At 42.1% G+C, this 17,326-nt stretch overlaps 1 protein-coding gene across 1 annotated transcript in view; it reads right to left on the bottom strand.

The window, feature by feature from the left end:
• Positions 1 to 11,719: 11,719 nt before the first annotated feature.
• NQO2 (N-ribosyldihydronicotinamide:quinone reductase 2) overlaps positions 11,720 to 17,326 on the bottom strand; it is a 43,240-nt gene continuing 37,633 nt past the window's right edge. Inside the window, exon 6 of the mRNA XM_044294811.1 lies at positions 11,720 to 12,846. Within this exon, the coding sequence (XP_044150746.1) occupies positions 12,787 to 12,846 (60 nt within the window). The 3' untranslated portion in view covers positions 11,720 to 12,786. The remainder of the gene's footprint in view (positions 12,847 to 17,326) is intronic.

Below are 17,326 nucleotides of genomic sequence, written 5' to 3'. Positions count from 1 at the left end.
CCCTCCACCTAAAAGATTTTTTTTACAGTTTTTTTACAGCACAGAAACCTGACATTTTAACAGGGGTGTGTAGACTTTTTATATCCATTGTATATACACTATATCGACAAAAGTATTGGGATATCTATACATTACACCTACAGTTGTGACCAAATTTTGGTTTTCAATGCTTTGAATTTATCACAATTTCTTTGTGTTTATTTTTCTACTTGCTTTTTGAGGATTGACCCAAAATTTCTATATTTTGTTCACTGAGCCACGGTGCTCCATCATGTTAAAAAAAGCATTGTTCATCACCAAATTCCTGCTGGATTATTGGGAGAAGTTGCTCCTGGAGGATGTTTTGGTCCCATACATTATTCATGGCAGTGTTCTTAGGCAACTGTGAGTGAGTCCATTCCCTTGGATGAGAAGCAACCCCACACATGATTGATCTCAGGATGTTTTACTGCTGGCATGACACAGGACTCATGGTAGAGCCCACCCTTTCTTCTCCATGCAGTATTTTTTCCATATGTCTCAAACTGTGTGAAGAGGGCTTCATCAGAGAAAATAACCTTAACCAAGTCCTCTACAGCAGTGTTCCCCAACTCCAGCCCTCGGGGCACAACTTCCGGTCATGTTTTCAGGATTTCCTTAGTATTCAGCAGGTGATACAATTAGTGTTGATGCATCAGAACTTACGTCAGGCATTCATTGTGTGCGGTATTCTCAAATCATGACCGGTAGGTGGGCTCTGAGGACTGGAGTTGGGGAACACTGCTCTACAGTTCAATCTCTGTACTTCCTGCAGAATGTGAGCCTGTCCTTGATGTTTTAGAGAGAAGTGGCTTCTTTGCTGCCTTTCTTTACTCTGGTCCATTCTTTAAAAGCTTTTGCCTCACTGTGCATGGACATGCACTCGCACCTGCTTGCCACCATTCCTGAGCAAGCTCTGCACTGGTGGTTATCTGATCCTTCACTTGCTGGACTTTCATGGGTGCCCTGAAGCTTTTTTGACAAGCAGTTGCACCTCTTTTCTTCAAGTTCTTAATGATCCAATAAATGGTTGATCTAGGTGTAATCTTACAAGCAGCAATGTCCTTGCCTGTGAAGTCCTTAAGATGCAAAGCAATGATAACTGTATTTGTTTCTTTGGAGGTAACCATGGTTAACAGAAGAAGACTATGATTTCAAGCACCACCACCCCCTTTAAAGCAACCAGTCTGCTTTTATTGTATTTATTGTATGCAGTTATATAGCGCTATTATATTCTGCAGCACCCCCAATGGGGCTCACAATTTAAGTTCCCTTTCAGTATGTCTTTGGAGTGTGGGAGGAAACCGGAGTACATCAGACGACTCATCCTCATTAAAGGGGTTTTCTAGGAGTTTTATACTGATGACCTATCCTCTGGGGTCCAACACCCTGGACCCCTGCCAATTAGCTGTCTGAGAAAGAAGCAATGCTTGCAGTAGCGCCGCAGCCTTCTCTAGCTTTTCCTAGCCCAGGTGACGCTCATTGGTCATATGGCCTAGGTGCCGCTCAGCCCCATTGATGTAAATGGGGCTGATCTGCGATACCAAGCACAGCCATTATACAATGTACACCACTGTGCTTGATCAGCTGAGAGAAGCCGTGACACTACTACGACCGCAAGTGCCTTATCAAACAACTGATTGGTGGGGGTCCCGGTTGTTGGACCTCCGCTCATCAGTATAAAACTCCCCAAAAAAAAACTTAAACACTTTCTTCTGAGCTAACAAGAAGATTATTGAAATTATGTTAACAGGTCATTTTGTGGCAGGGCAGAAATGCAGTGGAAATGTCATCTCACTCTTCATAACAATCAAAGTTAATGCAAATTGCCACCATAAAAATCAAAGCAGCAAAAATCATTTGTGTCAGTCTCAAATCTTTAGGCCATGGCTGTACAGAAGTTGTTATGACATTCCATTGTAAATCCATATATATTAATAAAGAGTCCCCACTTTGCAGCTAAAACAACTTTCACTCTTCAGTGAAGGCTTTCTACAAGATTTTGGAGTGTGTCTGTAGACATTTTTTTTATTCATCCTGAAGGGCATTTGGGAAGTCACATACCAATGTTAGATGAGAGGGCCTGGCTTGCAATCTCTTTTCTAGTTCATCCCAAAGGTGTTCAGTGGGGTTGAAGTCAGTGTGTGCCAATCAAGTTCATCCACACCAAACTCACGTAACCATGCCTTTGCACACTAAGACATTGATATGCTGGAACAGAAAAAGGGCCTCCTCAAAATGGTCCAACAAAGTTGGAAGCATACAATTGTCCAAAGTGCTATGGTATGCCGACGATTTCCCTTAACTGGAACCAAGGTTTAGGCTAACACCTAAATAACAACCCTACAGCATTATTCCACCAAACGTTGTTTTTGGCAAAATGCAGTCAGGCACGTAACGTTCTACTGGTATTTGCAAAACCTAGACTCATCCATCAGACTGCTAGATAGAGAAACGTGTGATTTATCACTCCACATTTCAAACACTTATACTGCTCCAGAGTCCATTGGCAGCATGTTTTACATCACTCCATCTGATGCTTGACATGGTGAAGATGTGAGGCTTGCATGCAGCTGTTCGTCCATGGAAACTTCCAGCACAGCACAAGTTTTGTGATAATGTTAATGACAGAGGAGGTTTGGATCTCAGCAGTTATTGAGTTATTTATGCTCTACTGTATGTACATTCGGCGACCCCGCTCTGTGCAGGTTTAATTCTTGTTGGTATTTGTCTGTGGCAAGGCTCTAAATGAATATATATATATATACAGTACAGACCAAAAGTTTGGACACACCTCATTCAAAGAGTTTTCTTTATTTTCATGACTATGAAAATTGTAGATTCACACTGAAGGCATCAAAACTATGAATTAACACATGTGGAATGATATACTTATCAAAAAAGTATGAAACAACTAAAAATATGTCAAATTCTAGGTTCTTCAAAGTAGCCACCTTTTGCTTTGATTACTGCGTTGCACACTCTTGGCATTCTCTTGATGAGCTTCAAGAGGTAGTCACCTGAAAGGGTCTTCCAACAGTCTTGAAGGCCTTCCCAGAGATGCTTAGCACTTGTTGGCCCTTTTGCCTTCACTCTGCGGTCCAGCTCACCCCAAACCATCTCGATTGGGTTCAGGTCCGGTGACTGTGGAGGCCAGGTCATCTGGCGCAGCACCCCATCACTCTCCTTCATGGTCAAATAGCCCTTACACAGCCTGGAGGTGTGTTTGGGGTCATTCTCCTGTTGAAAAATAAATGATGGTCCAACTAAACGCAAACTGGATGGAATAGCATGCTGCTGCAAGATGCTGTGGTAGCCATGCTGGTTCAGTATGCCTTCAATTTTGAATAAATCCCTAGCAGTGTCACCAGCAAAGCACCCCCACACATCACACCTCCTCCTCCATGCTTCACGGTGGGAACCAGGCATGTAAAGTCCATCCGTTCACCTTTTCTGCGTCGCACAAAGACACGGTAGTTGGAACCAAAGATCTCAAATTTGGACTCATCAGACCAAAGCACAGATTTCCACTGGTCTAATGTCCATTCCTTGTGTTCTTTAGCCCAAACAAGTCTCTTTTGCTTGTTGCCTGTCCTTAGCAGTGGTTTCCTAGCAGATATTCTACCATGAAGGCCTGATTCACACAGTCTCCTCTTAACAGTTGTTCTAGAGATGTGTCTGCTGCTAGAACTCTGTGTGGCATTGACCTGGTTTCTAATCTGAGCTGCTGTTAGCCTACGATTTCTGAGGCTGGTGACTCGGATGAACTTATCCTCTGCAGCAGAGGTGACTCTTGGTCTTCCTTTCCTGGGGCGGTCCGCATGTGAGCCAGTTTCTTTGTAGCGCTTGATGGTTTTTGTGACTGCACTTGGGGACACTTTCAAAGTTTTCCCAATTTTTCCGACTGACTAACCTTCATTTCTTAAAGTAATGATGGCCACTCGTTTTTCTTTACTTAGCTGCTTTTTTCTTGCCATAATACAAATTCTAACAGTCTATTCAGTAGGACTATCAGCTGTGTATCCACCTGACTTCTCCACAACGCAACTGATGGTCCCAACCCCATTTATAAGGCAAGAAATCCCACTTATTAAACCTGACAGGGAACACCTGTGAAGTGAAAACCATTTCAGGTGACTACCTCTTGAAGCTCATCAAGAGAATGCCAAGAGTGTGCAAAGCAGTAATCAAAGCAAAAGGTGGCTACTTTGAAGAACCTAGAATATGACATATTTTTTGTTGTTTCGCACTTTTTTGTTATGTATATAATTCCACATGTGTTAATTCATAGTTTTGATGCCTTCAGTGTGAATCTACAATTTTCATAGTCATGAAAATAAAGAAAACTCTTTGAATGAGAAGGTGTGTCCAAACTTTTGGTCTGTACTGTATATATATATATATATATATATATATATATATATTTTTATATAAAACTACTCACAAAAAGTTAGACATATTTGGCTTTCAGATGAAATTTATGGAAAATGTAAAAAGTTCACGCAAAGTAAGGCATTTAAGTAGAAGCATGCAATGGATTTTGTTTCAATAAAACAGTTTATTGAAACAAAATCCTACAACAGTGGTGGATATACCCCCACAAAAATGTCAGTGGCTTGAGCATCAAAAGTTGTCATGTGGCTTGAGCATCAATTACAGCTTGACAACGAAGTCTCATGCTGTTCACAAGTCGACTTATTGTCTACTGAGGCATAGCATCCCACTCTTCTTGAAGGACGGTCCTCAGGTCATTGAGGTTCTGGGATGGAGAGTTACAAGCTTCTACACGGCGACTCAGCTGATCCCATATGTTTTCATTGGGATTCCGGTCTGGTAAATATGCAGGCCATTTCATTTGAGGTACCCCAGTCTCCAGCAGCCGTTCCCTAATGATGCTACCTCGATGAGCTGGCACATTGTCATCCACAAAGATGATATTAGGCCTGTGTTGTTCATGCAAAGGCACAATGACTGGATTAATTAGGTTATTCAAGTAGTATGGGCTTGTCACTGTACCCTTCACAAAGTGTATGGCAGTATTTTATTGATTAGACACACCTGCCCACACTGTAACACGGCCACCACCAAAGGCTCATCTGGTGACAACATTGGCTGATGTATAGCTCTCTCCTTTACATCTCCAACATCGTTGGTGGTCATCGTTTCTGCTCAGCGCAAATCGAATTTCATCAGTGAACAGCACTGAGGCCAACTGGTCCCTCGTGCAGCGTAGATGCTTCCTGGCCCATGCAAGACGATGATGCCTGTGCTTGGTGGTCTGGTCAGGTACCCTTGCAGGTCGTCTAGCATATAGACCACGCTGATGTAAACGGTTTTGAATGGTCACTTTCCTTAAATGTTCCTTGGAGTTGTGCGACATTCATCATCCGTCTTTGCAGGGCATTGTTCACAAGAAGTGGTCATCAGTGTGGTATGTGGCCAGAGGACGTCCACTTCTATGCCCTTCTGTGACTCTTCAGTCTCTTTGTATCTCTTTTGCACTTTTCTGATGACACTCTGTGACACTCTATGCTTAGTGCCACTTCCATCTGAGAACATCCTGCTTGAAGATTTGCAATGGTGAGGAGTACTGTTTAACCCCTTAAGGACACAGCCCTTTTACACCTTAGGACCAGGCCATTTTTTGCAAATCTGACCAGAGTCACTTTAAGTGCTGATAACTTTAAAACGCTTTGACTTATCCAGGCCATTCTGAGATTGTTTTTTCGTCACATATTGTACTTCATGACACTGGTAAAATGAAGTCAAAAAAATTATTTTTTTTGCACCAAAAAATACCTAATTTAACAAAAATTTGGAAAAATTTGCAAATTTCAAAGTTCCAGTTTCTCTACTTCTGTAATACATAGTAATACCCCCAAAAATTGTGATGACTTTACATTCCCCATATGTCTACTTCATGTTTGAATTATTTTGGGAATGATATTTTATTTTTTGGGGATGTTATAAGGCTTAGAAGTTTAGAAGCAAATCTTGAAATTTTTCAGAAATTTACAAAAACTCAATTTTTAGGGACCAGTTCAGGTCTCAAGTCACTTTGCGAGGCTTACATAATAGAAACCACCCAAAAATTACCCCATCTAAGAAACTACACCCCTCAAGGTATTCAAAACTGATTTTGAATACGTTGTTAACCCTTTAGGTGTTGCACAAGAGTTATTGGCAAATGGGGAGGAAATTTGAGAATTTTATTTTTTTGTCTAATTTTTCATTTTAACCCATTTTTTCCACTAACAAAGCAAGGGTTAACAGCCAAACAAGACTGTATCTTTATTGCCCTGACTCTGCCGTTTACAGAAACACCCAATATGTGGCCGTAAACTACTGTACGGCCACACAGCGGGGCGTAGAGTGAAAGGTGCGCCGTTTGGTTTTTGGAAGGCTGATTTTTATGGACTGGTTTATTTACACCATGTCTCATTTGAAGCCCCCTGATGCACCCCTAGAGGAGAAACTCCCTAAAAGTGACCCCATCTAAGAAACTACACCCCTCAAGGTATTCAAAACTGATTTTACATACGTCGTTAACCCTTTAGGTGTTGCAAAAGAGTTATTGGCAAATGGCGATGAAATTTGAGAATTTAATTTTTTTGCCTAATTTTCCATTTTAACCCATTTTTTCCACTAACAAAGCAAGGGTTAACAGCCAAACAAGACTGTATCTTTATTGCCCTGACTCTGCTGTTTACAGAAACACCCCATATGTGGTCGTAAACTACTGTACGGCCACACAGCGGGGCGTAGAGGGAAAGGTGCACCGTTTGTTTTTTGGAGGGCTGATTTTTATGGACCGGTTTTTTGACACCAAGTCCCATTTGAAGCCCCCCTGATGCACCCCCAGATTATAAACTCCATAAAAGTGACCCCATATAAGAAACTACACCCCTCAAGGTATTCAAAACTGATTTTACAAACTTTGTTAACCCTTTAGGTGTTGCACAAGATTTAATGGAAAATAGAGATACAATTTCAAAATTTCACTTTTTTGGCAGATTTTCCATTTTAATTTTTTTTTTCCAGTTACAAAGCAAGGGTTAACAGCCAAACAAAACTCATTATTTATGGCCCTGATTCTGTAGTTTACAGAAACACCCCATATGTGGTCGTAAACCCCTGTACGGGCACACGGCAGGGCGCAGAAGGAAAGGAATGTCATACGGTTTTTGGAAGGCAGGTTTTGCTGGACTGTTTTTTTTTACACCATGTCCCATTTGAAGCCCCCCTGATGCACCCCTAGAGTAGAAACTCCAAAAAAGTGACCCCATTTTAGAAACTACGGGATAGGGTGGCAGTTTTGTTGGTACTAGTTTAGGGTACATATGATTTTTGGTTGCTCTATATTACACTTTTTGTGCGGCAAGGTAACAAGAAATAGCTTTTTTGGCAGCGTTTTTTTTTTTGTTATTTACAACATTCATCTGACAGGTTAGATCATGTGGTAATTTTATAGAGCAGGTTGTCACGGACGCGGCGATACCTAATATGTATACATTTTTTTTTATTTATGTACGTTTTACACAATGATTTCATTTTTAAAACAAAAAAAATGTTTTAGTGTCTCCATAGTCTAAGAGCCATCGTTTTTTCAGTTTTTGGGCGATTATCTTAAGTAGGGTCTCATTTTTTGCGGGATGAGATGACGGTTTGATTTGCACTATTTTGGGGTGCATATGACTTTTTGATCACTTGCTATTACACTTTTTGTGACGTAAGATGACAAAAAATGGCTTTTTTTACACCGTTTTTATTTTTATTTTTTTACGGTGGTCACCTGAGGGGTTAGGTCATGTGATATTTTTATAGAGCCGGTCGATACGGACGCGGCGATACCTAATATGTATACTTTTTTTTATTTATGTAAGTTTTACACAATGTTTTCATTTTTGAAACAAAAAAAATGATGTTTTAGTGTTTCCATAGTCTAAGAGCCATAGTTTTTTCAGTTTTTGGGCGATTATCTTAAGTAGGGTCTCATTTTTTGCGGGATGAGATGACGGTTTGATTGTTACAATTTTGGCGTACATGCGACTTTTTTGATCACTTTTATTACCTTTTTTTGGGAAGTAAGGTGGACAAAATTTCTATTTCATCATAGTTTTTTATTTTTTATTTTTATGGCGTTCACCGTTCGGGTAAAGTAACATGACCGTTTTATAGATCAAGTCGTTACGGACGCGGCGATACCAAACATGTGTAGGGAATTTTATTATTTTTTTTTAATTAGTAATAAATGTGTTTTTTGATTTTTACTTTTTTTAAACTTTTTTTTTGACCCAGACCCACTTGGTTCTTGAAGATCCAGTGGGTCTGATGTCTGTATAATACAGTACTGTACTCTATATAGGGCTCTGTACTGTATTTTACTTACACTGAACAGATCTATGCTTTCAGCACAGATCTGTTCAGCACCATGGACAGCAGGACGCCTGAGCAGGCGTCCTGTTGCCATGGGAACCTTCCCCGTCTGCTCAGAACTTCGCAGACGGGGAAGGGTGAGCACGGGACTGCGGGGGGCTGTCTGGGGGCTCTCTCCCTCTCCATCGGGGGGCTGCAAAGGCACTGCAGCCCCCCGATCGGAGAGGGAGGGAGCTCCCTCTTACTGTTAACTTTTTCCATACAGCGGTCCGTACGGACCGCTGTATGGAAAGGGTTAAACGGCTGACATCGCATCACCGATGTCAGCCGTTTATACCAGGGTGCCAGCAATGTGCTGGCACCCTGGTATACCCACTCTACACCAACGATTATTCAATGGGAGGTGGGCGGGGGATCGCGATCCCGCCTGCCGCACCGCCCACCTCCCGCACCGCCCCCACCGCCCGCAACACCCCCCTTGCACCTCCCACCGGGCTAAAATCATTCAGAGGTGCAGGGGGGGTGATAAATATATATTTTCGCCACACTAAAGTTTCTGATCGCCGCGGTCAGGGACCGCAGCGATCAGAAACTGCAGAAAGCGCAACAAACCGCAGGTCTGAATTGACCTGCGGTTTGTTGCGATCGCGGACATGGGGGGGTCACGGGACCCCCCCCCCCGCGCATTTAGCCGAGGTGCCTGCTCAATGATTTGAGCAGGCACCTTGTTCCGATCACAGCCGGCCGCACGGCAGTGATCGGAACAACACATGACGTACCGGTACGTCATGTGTCCTTAAGGACTCGGGAAACATGCCGTACCGATACGTCATGTGTCCTTAAGGGGTTAAATACCAATTCTAATTGAACAAGGAAATTTATTGGGTAATTCATGGATCAAACACCTGTTGCGAATTTTGCTGTTAAGCTCCTTGTTAGAAAACAGCAATATGTGTAAAAAGTACTGAAACATTGAACAATTGGACATGTGCATTCAAAAGTTTAGAGAAGGTCACATTAAGTTCACCTGTAAAGGTTAGAGTGCATTTTAGGTTTATCCTGAAATTTCACCCACAAGCCAAATAAACCTAACTTTTTGTGAGTCGTGTGCAACAAGTTAGTTTTACCACATAGGGAACTCCATAAAAACAAAAACAAAATCCATAAAACTGTGTCAGAATTGCGTCCCCTTCCCCCACAGTTTCACCAGATTTGGCATTTTTTCCAGATTCCCACTACATCATATGCAAAATTAAATGGTGCGATTACAAAGTACATCTTGTCACACAAAAAAGAAGCCCTGATACGACTATATGAAAGGAAATATATAAGAGTTATTATTCTGGGAAGGCAGGGAGTAAAAAACAAAAATAAAAAAAAGTCTACAATGAGCAAGAATATAAATTAATAAAATACAAGTTACACTGAATTTTTTCCTACAAAGCTATATATCAATCTGCTCAGCTCCTCCTGCTCTATAACATGCAGCATGCAGCTCACCACCATGTTCAATATGACAGGTTCCCTTTAACCATAGGGAGAACAGTGAACGTGCATCGGGCCCACCAGCAGCAGGTCACATGACTCAAGTCTGAAATTAGTTTTCGGTTTGTGTTGTGCTATTTACTGAATGCTTTATGAACTCCGTTATGGATTGCTCTCCTGCGTAAACCAGACGGATCCGTTACGCAGGTCATAGACTTCTATTATGATGGAATGAATAACGGAATGCCTCTAAAGCAGGCATGCTCAACCTGCGGCCCTCCATCTACAACTCCCACCATGCCCTGCTGTAGGCTGATAGCTGTAGGCTGTCTGGGAATGATGGGAGTTGTAGTTTTGCAACAGCTGGAGGGCCGTAGGTTGAGAATGCCTGCTCTAAAGGCATTCGGTTATGCATTCTGTCATAGAATTGCGTTATGGTCCGTGGTAGCGGAATCCATAACGCAATTCAGTAAATACCACAACACAAACTGAAAACGAATTTCAAAATATGAAATTCGCTCATACCTACTCCCAACTATCCCAGATCCAGCAGGATTCAGTATGTACTGAATTCAACTGTATCTGCATCCTGTGGCTGGAGGTATATTAGACGGTCATTTGATAACAATTTTACTGCAGGACAGTGGAGTACAGGCCCCAAACATTAGGCATTCACTGGACAAAAACCATCAAGTGATTATGTGGCTGAAGGTATATTAGACGGTCATTGGATATCAATTTTACTGCAGGCCAGTACAAATACATGTCAAATACACATGTTTAAAAGAACTACAAATATAAAATTGGATTAAAAACATGGCTAATCCCCTTTCTTGAATAAACCCCAAATGATAATAGGTAAAATTCGATAACACGTGGTCGTCACAGGTGTTGAATTCCTCCGAGGCACCAACTATTAGGCATTCACCGTACTGAAAATATCAAGTGATTATGTGGCTGGAAGTATATTAGACGGTCAATGGATATCAATTTTACTGCAGGCCAGTGGACTACAGGCCCCAAAAATTATTCATTCACCGTACAGAAAAGAACAAGTGATTATGTGGCTGGAGGTATATTAGATGGTCAATGGATATCAATTTTACTCCAGGCCAGTGGACTACAGGCCCCAAAAATTATTCATTCCCCGGACAGAAAAGAACAATTGATAATGTAGCTGGAGGTACATTAGGCGGTCACTGTATAACAATTTTACTGTTGGCCAGTTAGATTACAGGTCACAAAAATTATGCATTCACCGTACAGAAAAGAACAAGTCATTATGTGGCTGGAGGTACATTAGGCGGTCACCGTATAACAATTTTACTGTTGGCCAGTTAGATTACAGGTCACAAAAATTATGCATTCACCGTACAGAAAAGAACAAGTCATTATGTGGCTGGAGGTACATTAGGCGGTCACTGTATAGCTATTTTACTGTTGGCCAGTTAGATTACAGGCCCAAAAAATTATGCATTCACCATACAGAAAAGATCAAGTCATGTGGCTGAAGGTACATTAGGCGGTCACCGTATAACAATTTTACTGTTGGTCAGTTAGATTACAGGCCCCAAAAATTATGCATTCACAGTACAGAAAAGATTGAGTCATTATGTGGCTGGAGGTTTAATAGACGGTCATTGTACAGTATGTGTCCTTGTCTTCTTGTGGGGGTGTTGATGGTAGGCTCGACGTGTCCTCAAGATATGAGGTCTCCTTGTTATAAAAGCTTTTATGCGTATATAAGTATAATTTTCTGAAGCACAACAGAATATATTATTAATATCAATGAAATTAGATTACAGGAAGGAAGGGTATCAGAAATAATTTATTTCTTTAATGTTTTTCACCCTTTTGATCATTACATTATCACACATATGCATTTCTCATTGACTTATTAGCTAACTATCTATCTATTCCTGGCCACCTCATAGTAGCCATTTCATCTGAACATTCACACATCTTTATAGAGTTGTTGACAGCACACACACACATCATTATCTACCTAAAATGTTGACAACAGCCAGCCAGAGATGCATACCAACACAAGGACCACCCCAGAGTAATCCCCGGTGAAATCACACTTTTAGGGCATTGACTCTTCTTGTAGGAGTGGTGCTCAAACTGCTAGGGTGCATCTGTGGGACCCTCTTTCAGAGATGATGTCCTCCACCCAACTCTCAAAAAGCTGAGGGGTCTTCAGGAGAGGTGGGCAGTCGAGCTGGGCTATCAGACGGTCAACTCTGTAGCTGTGATGTCATCCTTCCTACAAAATGGACATGTCCACGCCCTCAACTAGGATTATAACATATTAATCATTTCCAGGCAATAATTGCATGTTATATCAATAGAGGAGAAGCAGGAAAGTGGAAAGAAACCAGACATGAACCAAAACCCTGCTAATGATTGATACAAGAAATCAGAGTTACTTCTTTCCTTTCACATTTTCTCTTCTTTTGATCATCACATTATCACTCATATATGCATTTCTCATTGATTTTTTAGCAAACTATCTGTCCTACCTGTCCATAAATGGCCACTTAGACTTCCCGTACTGCATGAAGTATCCAGATAAGCTGCATAGATCATGGGATGTTAGACATCCATTCCTGGTTTTCTGATAGTAGCCATTTCATCTACATTCACAAATCTTTATGGGGTTATTGACAGCACACACCTACATCATTATCTTATAGAATGATGATAGTCAGCCAGAGGTGCATCCCAACACAAGTACCACCCTGGAGTAATTCCCCAGTGCAATCACTCAGGTCATTGACTTTTCTTGTAGGAGTGGTGCTCAAATTGCTGGGATGCATCTGTGGGACTCTCTTTCAGAGATGATGTCCTCCACTCGACTTAAAAAGCTGAGGGACTTCAGGAGAGGTGGGCAGTCAAGCTAGGCTATCAGACGGTCAACTCTGTAGCTGTGATGTCATCCTTCCTACAAAATGGACATGTGCACACCTGCAAGGAAAAATACAACATATAAATAATTTCAAGGCAATTGTGGAGGCATTAGAGGAGAAATATAAAACTTGATGTAAACTAGAAATAAACCAAAACCCTGATAACGATTGATGCAAGAAATTATTTCAACTTCTAGGACAATGGTCTCCAACCTCTGGCTCAGCAAATGCTGCTGTAGAAATACAACTCCCATCATCCCATAATAGCCTGCAACTGTCAGAACATGTTTGGAGTGGTTTTCCACTCACCAAACATCTCAGGGGGGATTTATCAAGAGCAGGGGGGGATGCATTTAATTTATCATGAAGTTCATGCCTGGTTAAAAATTAAGTGCATCCTCTGACAGTCTATGCGCCCTGAATGAATTCTTGGTCAGCTCGCAACTGCCATAGATTTTGGTCATCATTTACAGCAAAAAACTGGCATACATCAAGTAAATCTTCTGGGGCTAATGTCCAAGCCCACCCCTTTAAAAAAAAATGGAGAGGGTGGCAGTAAATTTACTAAATTTTAAACAGAATTTGCAACTTTTGTTTATCAGTTTTCTGGTGTACAGGAATGATAAATCTCTCCTTGTGCTGTGAACTACCAAAAGCAGTGGACATAGTAATTAGGCTACTTTCACACTCGCGTCTGGTGTGGATACGTCATGGATCTGCACAGATGGATCCGTTCAGATAATATAACTGTCTGCATCCGTTCAGAACGGATCCGTTTGTATTATCTTTAACATAGCCAAGACAGATCCATCTTGAACACCACTGAAAGTCAATGGAGGACGAATCCGTTTTCTATTGTGCCAGATTGTGTCATAGAAAACTGATCCGTCCCCATTGACTTACATTGTGTGTCAGAACGGATCAGTTTGGTTCAGTTTCGTCAGACGGACACCAAAGCGGAATGGAGACGGAACAAAGGCAAACTGATGCATTCTGATCAGATCCTTTTGCATTCAGAATTCATTAGGCCAAAACTGATCAGTTTTGGACCGCTTGTGAGAGCCCTGAATGGATCTCACAAACGGAAAGCCAAAACGCCAGTGTGAAAGTAGCCTTAATCATCGCCTCTCCTGACCTTGGTGTTATCATGGTTGCTGTTGTTTGTGTGACCGGTGACAGTGACCAGTGAAATAGGGGGAACATTGACCAGTAAGGCTACTTTCACACCTGCGTTCGGTGCATATCCATCTTGTATCTGCACAGACGGATCTGCACCAATAATGCAAACGCTTGTATCCGTTCAGATCCGTTTGCATTATTCTTTAAAAAAATCTAAGTCAAAATGGATCCATCTTGACTTACATTGAAAGTCAATGGGGGATGGATCCGTTTTCAATTGCACCATATTGTGTCAGTGAAAACGGATCCGTCCCCATTGACTTACATTGTAAGTCAGGGCGGATCCATTTGGCTCCGTATCATCAGTCGGACACCAAAACTCTGCAAGCAGCATTTTGGTGTCCGCCTCCAGAGCGGAAAAAAGGCGCAACAGAGCCAAACTGATGCATTCTGAACGGATCCCTATCCATTCAGAATGCATTGGGGCTGAACTGATCCATTTTGGGCCGCTTGTGAGAGGCCTGAAACAGATCTCACAAGCGGACCCAGAAACGCCAGTGTGAAAGTAGCCTAAGATAGAGCAGCATCCAGTAAGATTGGGGAGATAGTAAGCAGTAAGATAGGACAGAGACCAGTAAGATAGGATGAATAATAACCAGTAAGATAGGGTAACGACCAGTAAGACAGGACAGTGGAAATGTTAAACTATTAAGACCACTGATAGATACGATAATTAATAATAGGTTAGGCTACTTTCACACTTGCGTTCGGTGCGGATCCGTCTGGTATCTGCACAGACAGATCCGTACCTATAATGCAAACGATGGTATCCGTTCAGAACTGATCCGTCTGCATAACAGCTTTTTCAGATCTGAGTTTTCAAGATCGTGAAAACTCAGATCCGAGAGTATATTCTAACACAGAGGCGTTCCCATGGTGATAGGGACGCTTCAAGTTAGAATATACTAAGAACTGTGTACATAACTGCCCCCTGCTGCCTGGCACCCCCCGGTCTCTTACAGGGGGCTGTGATCCGCACAATTAACCCCTCAGGTGCCGCACTGGCCACCAATGCTAATACTGGGGAGGGGGGACCGCACTGGCCACCAATGCTAATACTGGGGAGGGAGGGAGGCCCCCCTCCCTTCCTCGTATTAGGATTGGTGGCCAGTGTGGCCCCCGGTCCCTCCCTCCCCAATATTAGCATTGGTGGCCAGTGCGGCCCCCCTCCCTCCCCAGTATTAGCATTGGTGGCCAGTGCGGCACCTGAGGGGTTAATTGTGCAGGATGCATTTCTTGATTAAAGGACCAGTTATTACCCCCATAGCAAAGTGTTGGTAGGGTTGATGCAAATTACATTTCCCATCAGTGTCCATACTTTTGCTCTTTTATAGCAAGGTACATATGGTTAAAGAAAATTATTATTTTTTTTATTTCACTATGCCATAAATAAGCATTATTATTAATCCCACTAGATGGCTTTTATCCCGATCCTGTTATTTTTCACCTTCCTGACAGAGCCTAGTTTTAGAAATCTGTAACTTTGGAATGCTTTAATTATCCAAGCCATTAAGAGACTCTTTTTTTAAATTTTCTAAAATTTTATTTCTCTGCTTTTGTATTATACTTTTTTTGCGATATGTTTAATTTAATTCTGTATTTGTGCTAAAAAGAGAAAAGAAAAGAAAAAAAAAAGAAAGAATATCCAGGAGACTCCTGAAAAATGGAGAGATCTATTGGATGAGTTGCCAAATCTCCTGGGCATCACAGAAGCAGTCTGGCACTTCCCGTACCACAGTCCTCCATGAACCTGTGTGTGGGATCAGATGCAGTCCTGGCACCCAAATGTACACCGAGGGGGCAGTGCCATGTCATGAAAAGGATGTGTGGCCTATTAGAATTGGGCATGGCCTGCAGAAAGGGGCTGTGCATTGTGCCTGTGTATACTATGAAGGGGACAACGCAGACTCCAAGCAATCAAACACTGATGGCCTAACCTAAGGATAGGGCATCAGAATTAAAGTTGCAATGAAAACTTGCTCTTCTATATGGCTGCCTAACTGCGGTGCACAGTACATTACACACCAATCAGCCATAACATTGGAACCACATACCCTATGTGAACTGAATAACATTATCTTGTGTCAATATCAATTGTGGATTATACATATAAGGTGACAAGTGAACATTCAGTTCCTGAAGTTGATGTACTGGAAGCAGGAAAAAGGAGTAAGGATTTGAGTGATTTTGACAAGAACCAAATTGTAGTTGACACACAACTGCATGGGCGGACTGAGGTTTCTTGGGCCCACCAGAGCAAATTTTTTTGGGGCCTAAACCCCATATCATCAATAAAGTCTAACAGATTTTGATTGAAAGAAATAGATCCTAGTGGCAATGTATTGGCTCCAAAGGCAATTCCACATGTTTTTTTTCTCTTGAATCTTGGGGCCTACTATGGCATCAGAAGCTGGGCCCACCAGAGGATCCTCTGGTTGTCTGGTGGGCCTGTCTGATGCTGGACACCTGGGTCAGAGTATCTCCAAAATGGCAGGTGTTGTGAGTAGTTTAAGGAAGGAGAATTGGTGAATCTGACAACAGGGTACCCAAGACTTATTGATGCGCAGGGGGAGCCAAGATTAGCCTGTCTGCTGCAATTCCAAAGAAACAATACAGTAGCACAGACTACTAGAAATGTTAATGCTAAATGTGATAGAAAGGTGTCAGAGCACACCGTGCATTACAGTTTGCTGTATATTTAATTGAGACCCCAGACCTGACCTCTGAATTAATTCAGACCCAAACCAAGCCAAAAAATGTATTCTAACCTCTGACCAGAACCCTAAATTATTTCAGACCTCGTAGCAAATCCCTAAGCTAAAGGAGCTGTCACTCCTTCACTCCTTGTTCACTGAAAATGTGGCCGCTGGAGTCATCAGCTGATGTTCTCTCAACATCTCCAGAAAACCACAGATTTTGCTGGGGGAAGCCTCGACCATCCACATCCAGCCAGGTATTTCATTTCAGATGAATGGCTGTCCTTGTAATAGAAGGGTGGCCTAAGTCTGACTGAGTCAGGGGTGCTGATAAAAAGAAGCTCTCAGTTTTAGCTCTTAGAGGGGAGTCCCAAGCCCTAATACAATGTCCTGATGCCAGGCTTCCTTGCTACTCCAGAAGAACGGGAATTACAGGCCCAAATACAACGTTCTGATGCCAGTTTTGTTTGCTAGTCAGGAAGAACGAACTGCAGCGTGCAACACCTATCAGTTGTGAGACACTGAGTAAGAGGATGGAATGCTGGCAGGGAATGGGCCCCTGTGTTAGGTGCCAAGGTTGGGCCCCATCAAGCCTGGGAATTTAGGTACAGGGCTATGCAGTGAACTGAATATTTGTGAAGGAAAGCCTAATTATGATTCTGG

Source organism: Bufo gargarizans, chromosome 5 (assembly GCF_014858855.1).
Source record: "Bufo gargarizans isolate SCDJY-AF-19 chromosome 5, ASM1485885v1, whole genome shotgun sequence".
Classification (NCBI taxonomy): Eukaryota; Metazoa; Chordata; class Amphibia; order Anura; family Bufonidae; genus Bufo; species Bufo gargarizans.
The sequence above is the reverse complement of the archived record's forward strand: the minus strand, read 5'-3'. Positions and strand labels throughout refer to the sequence as shown.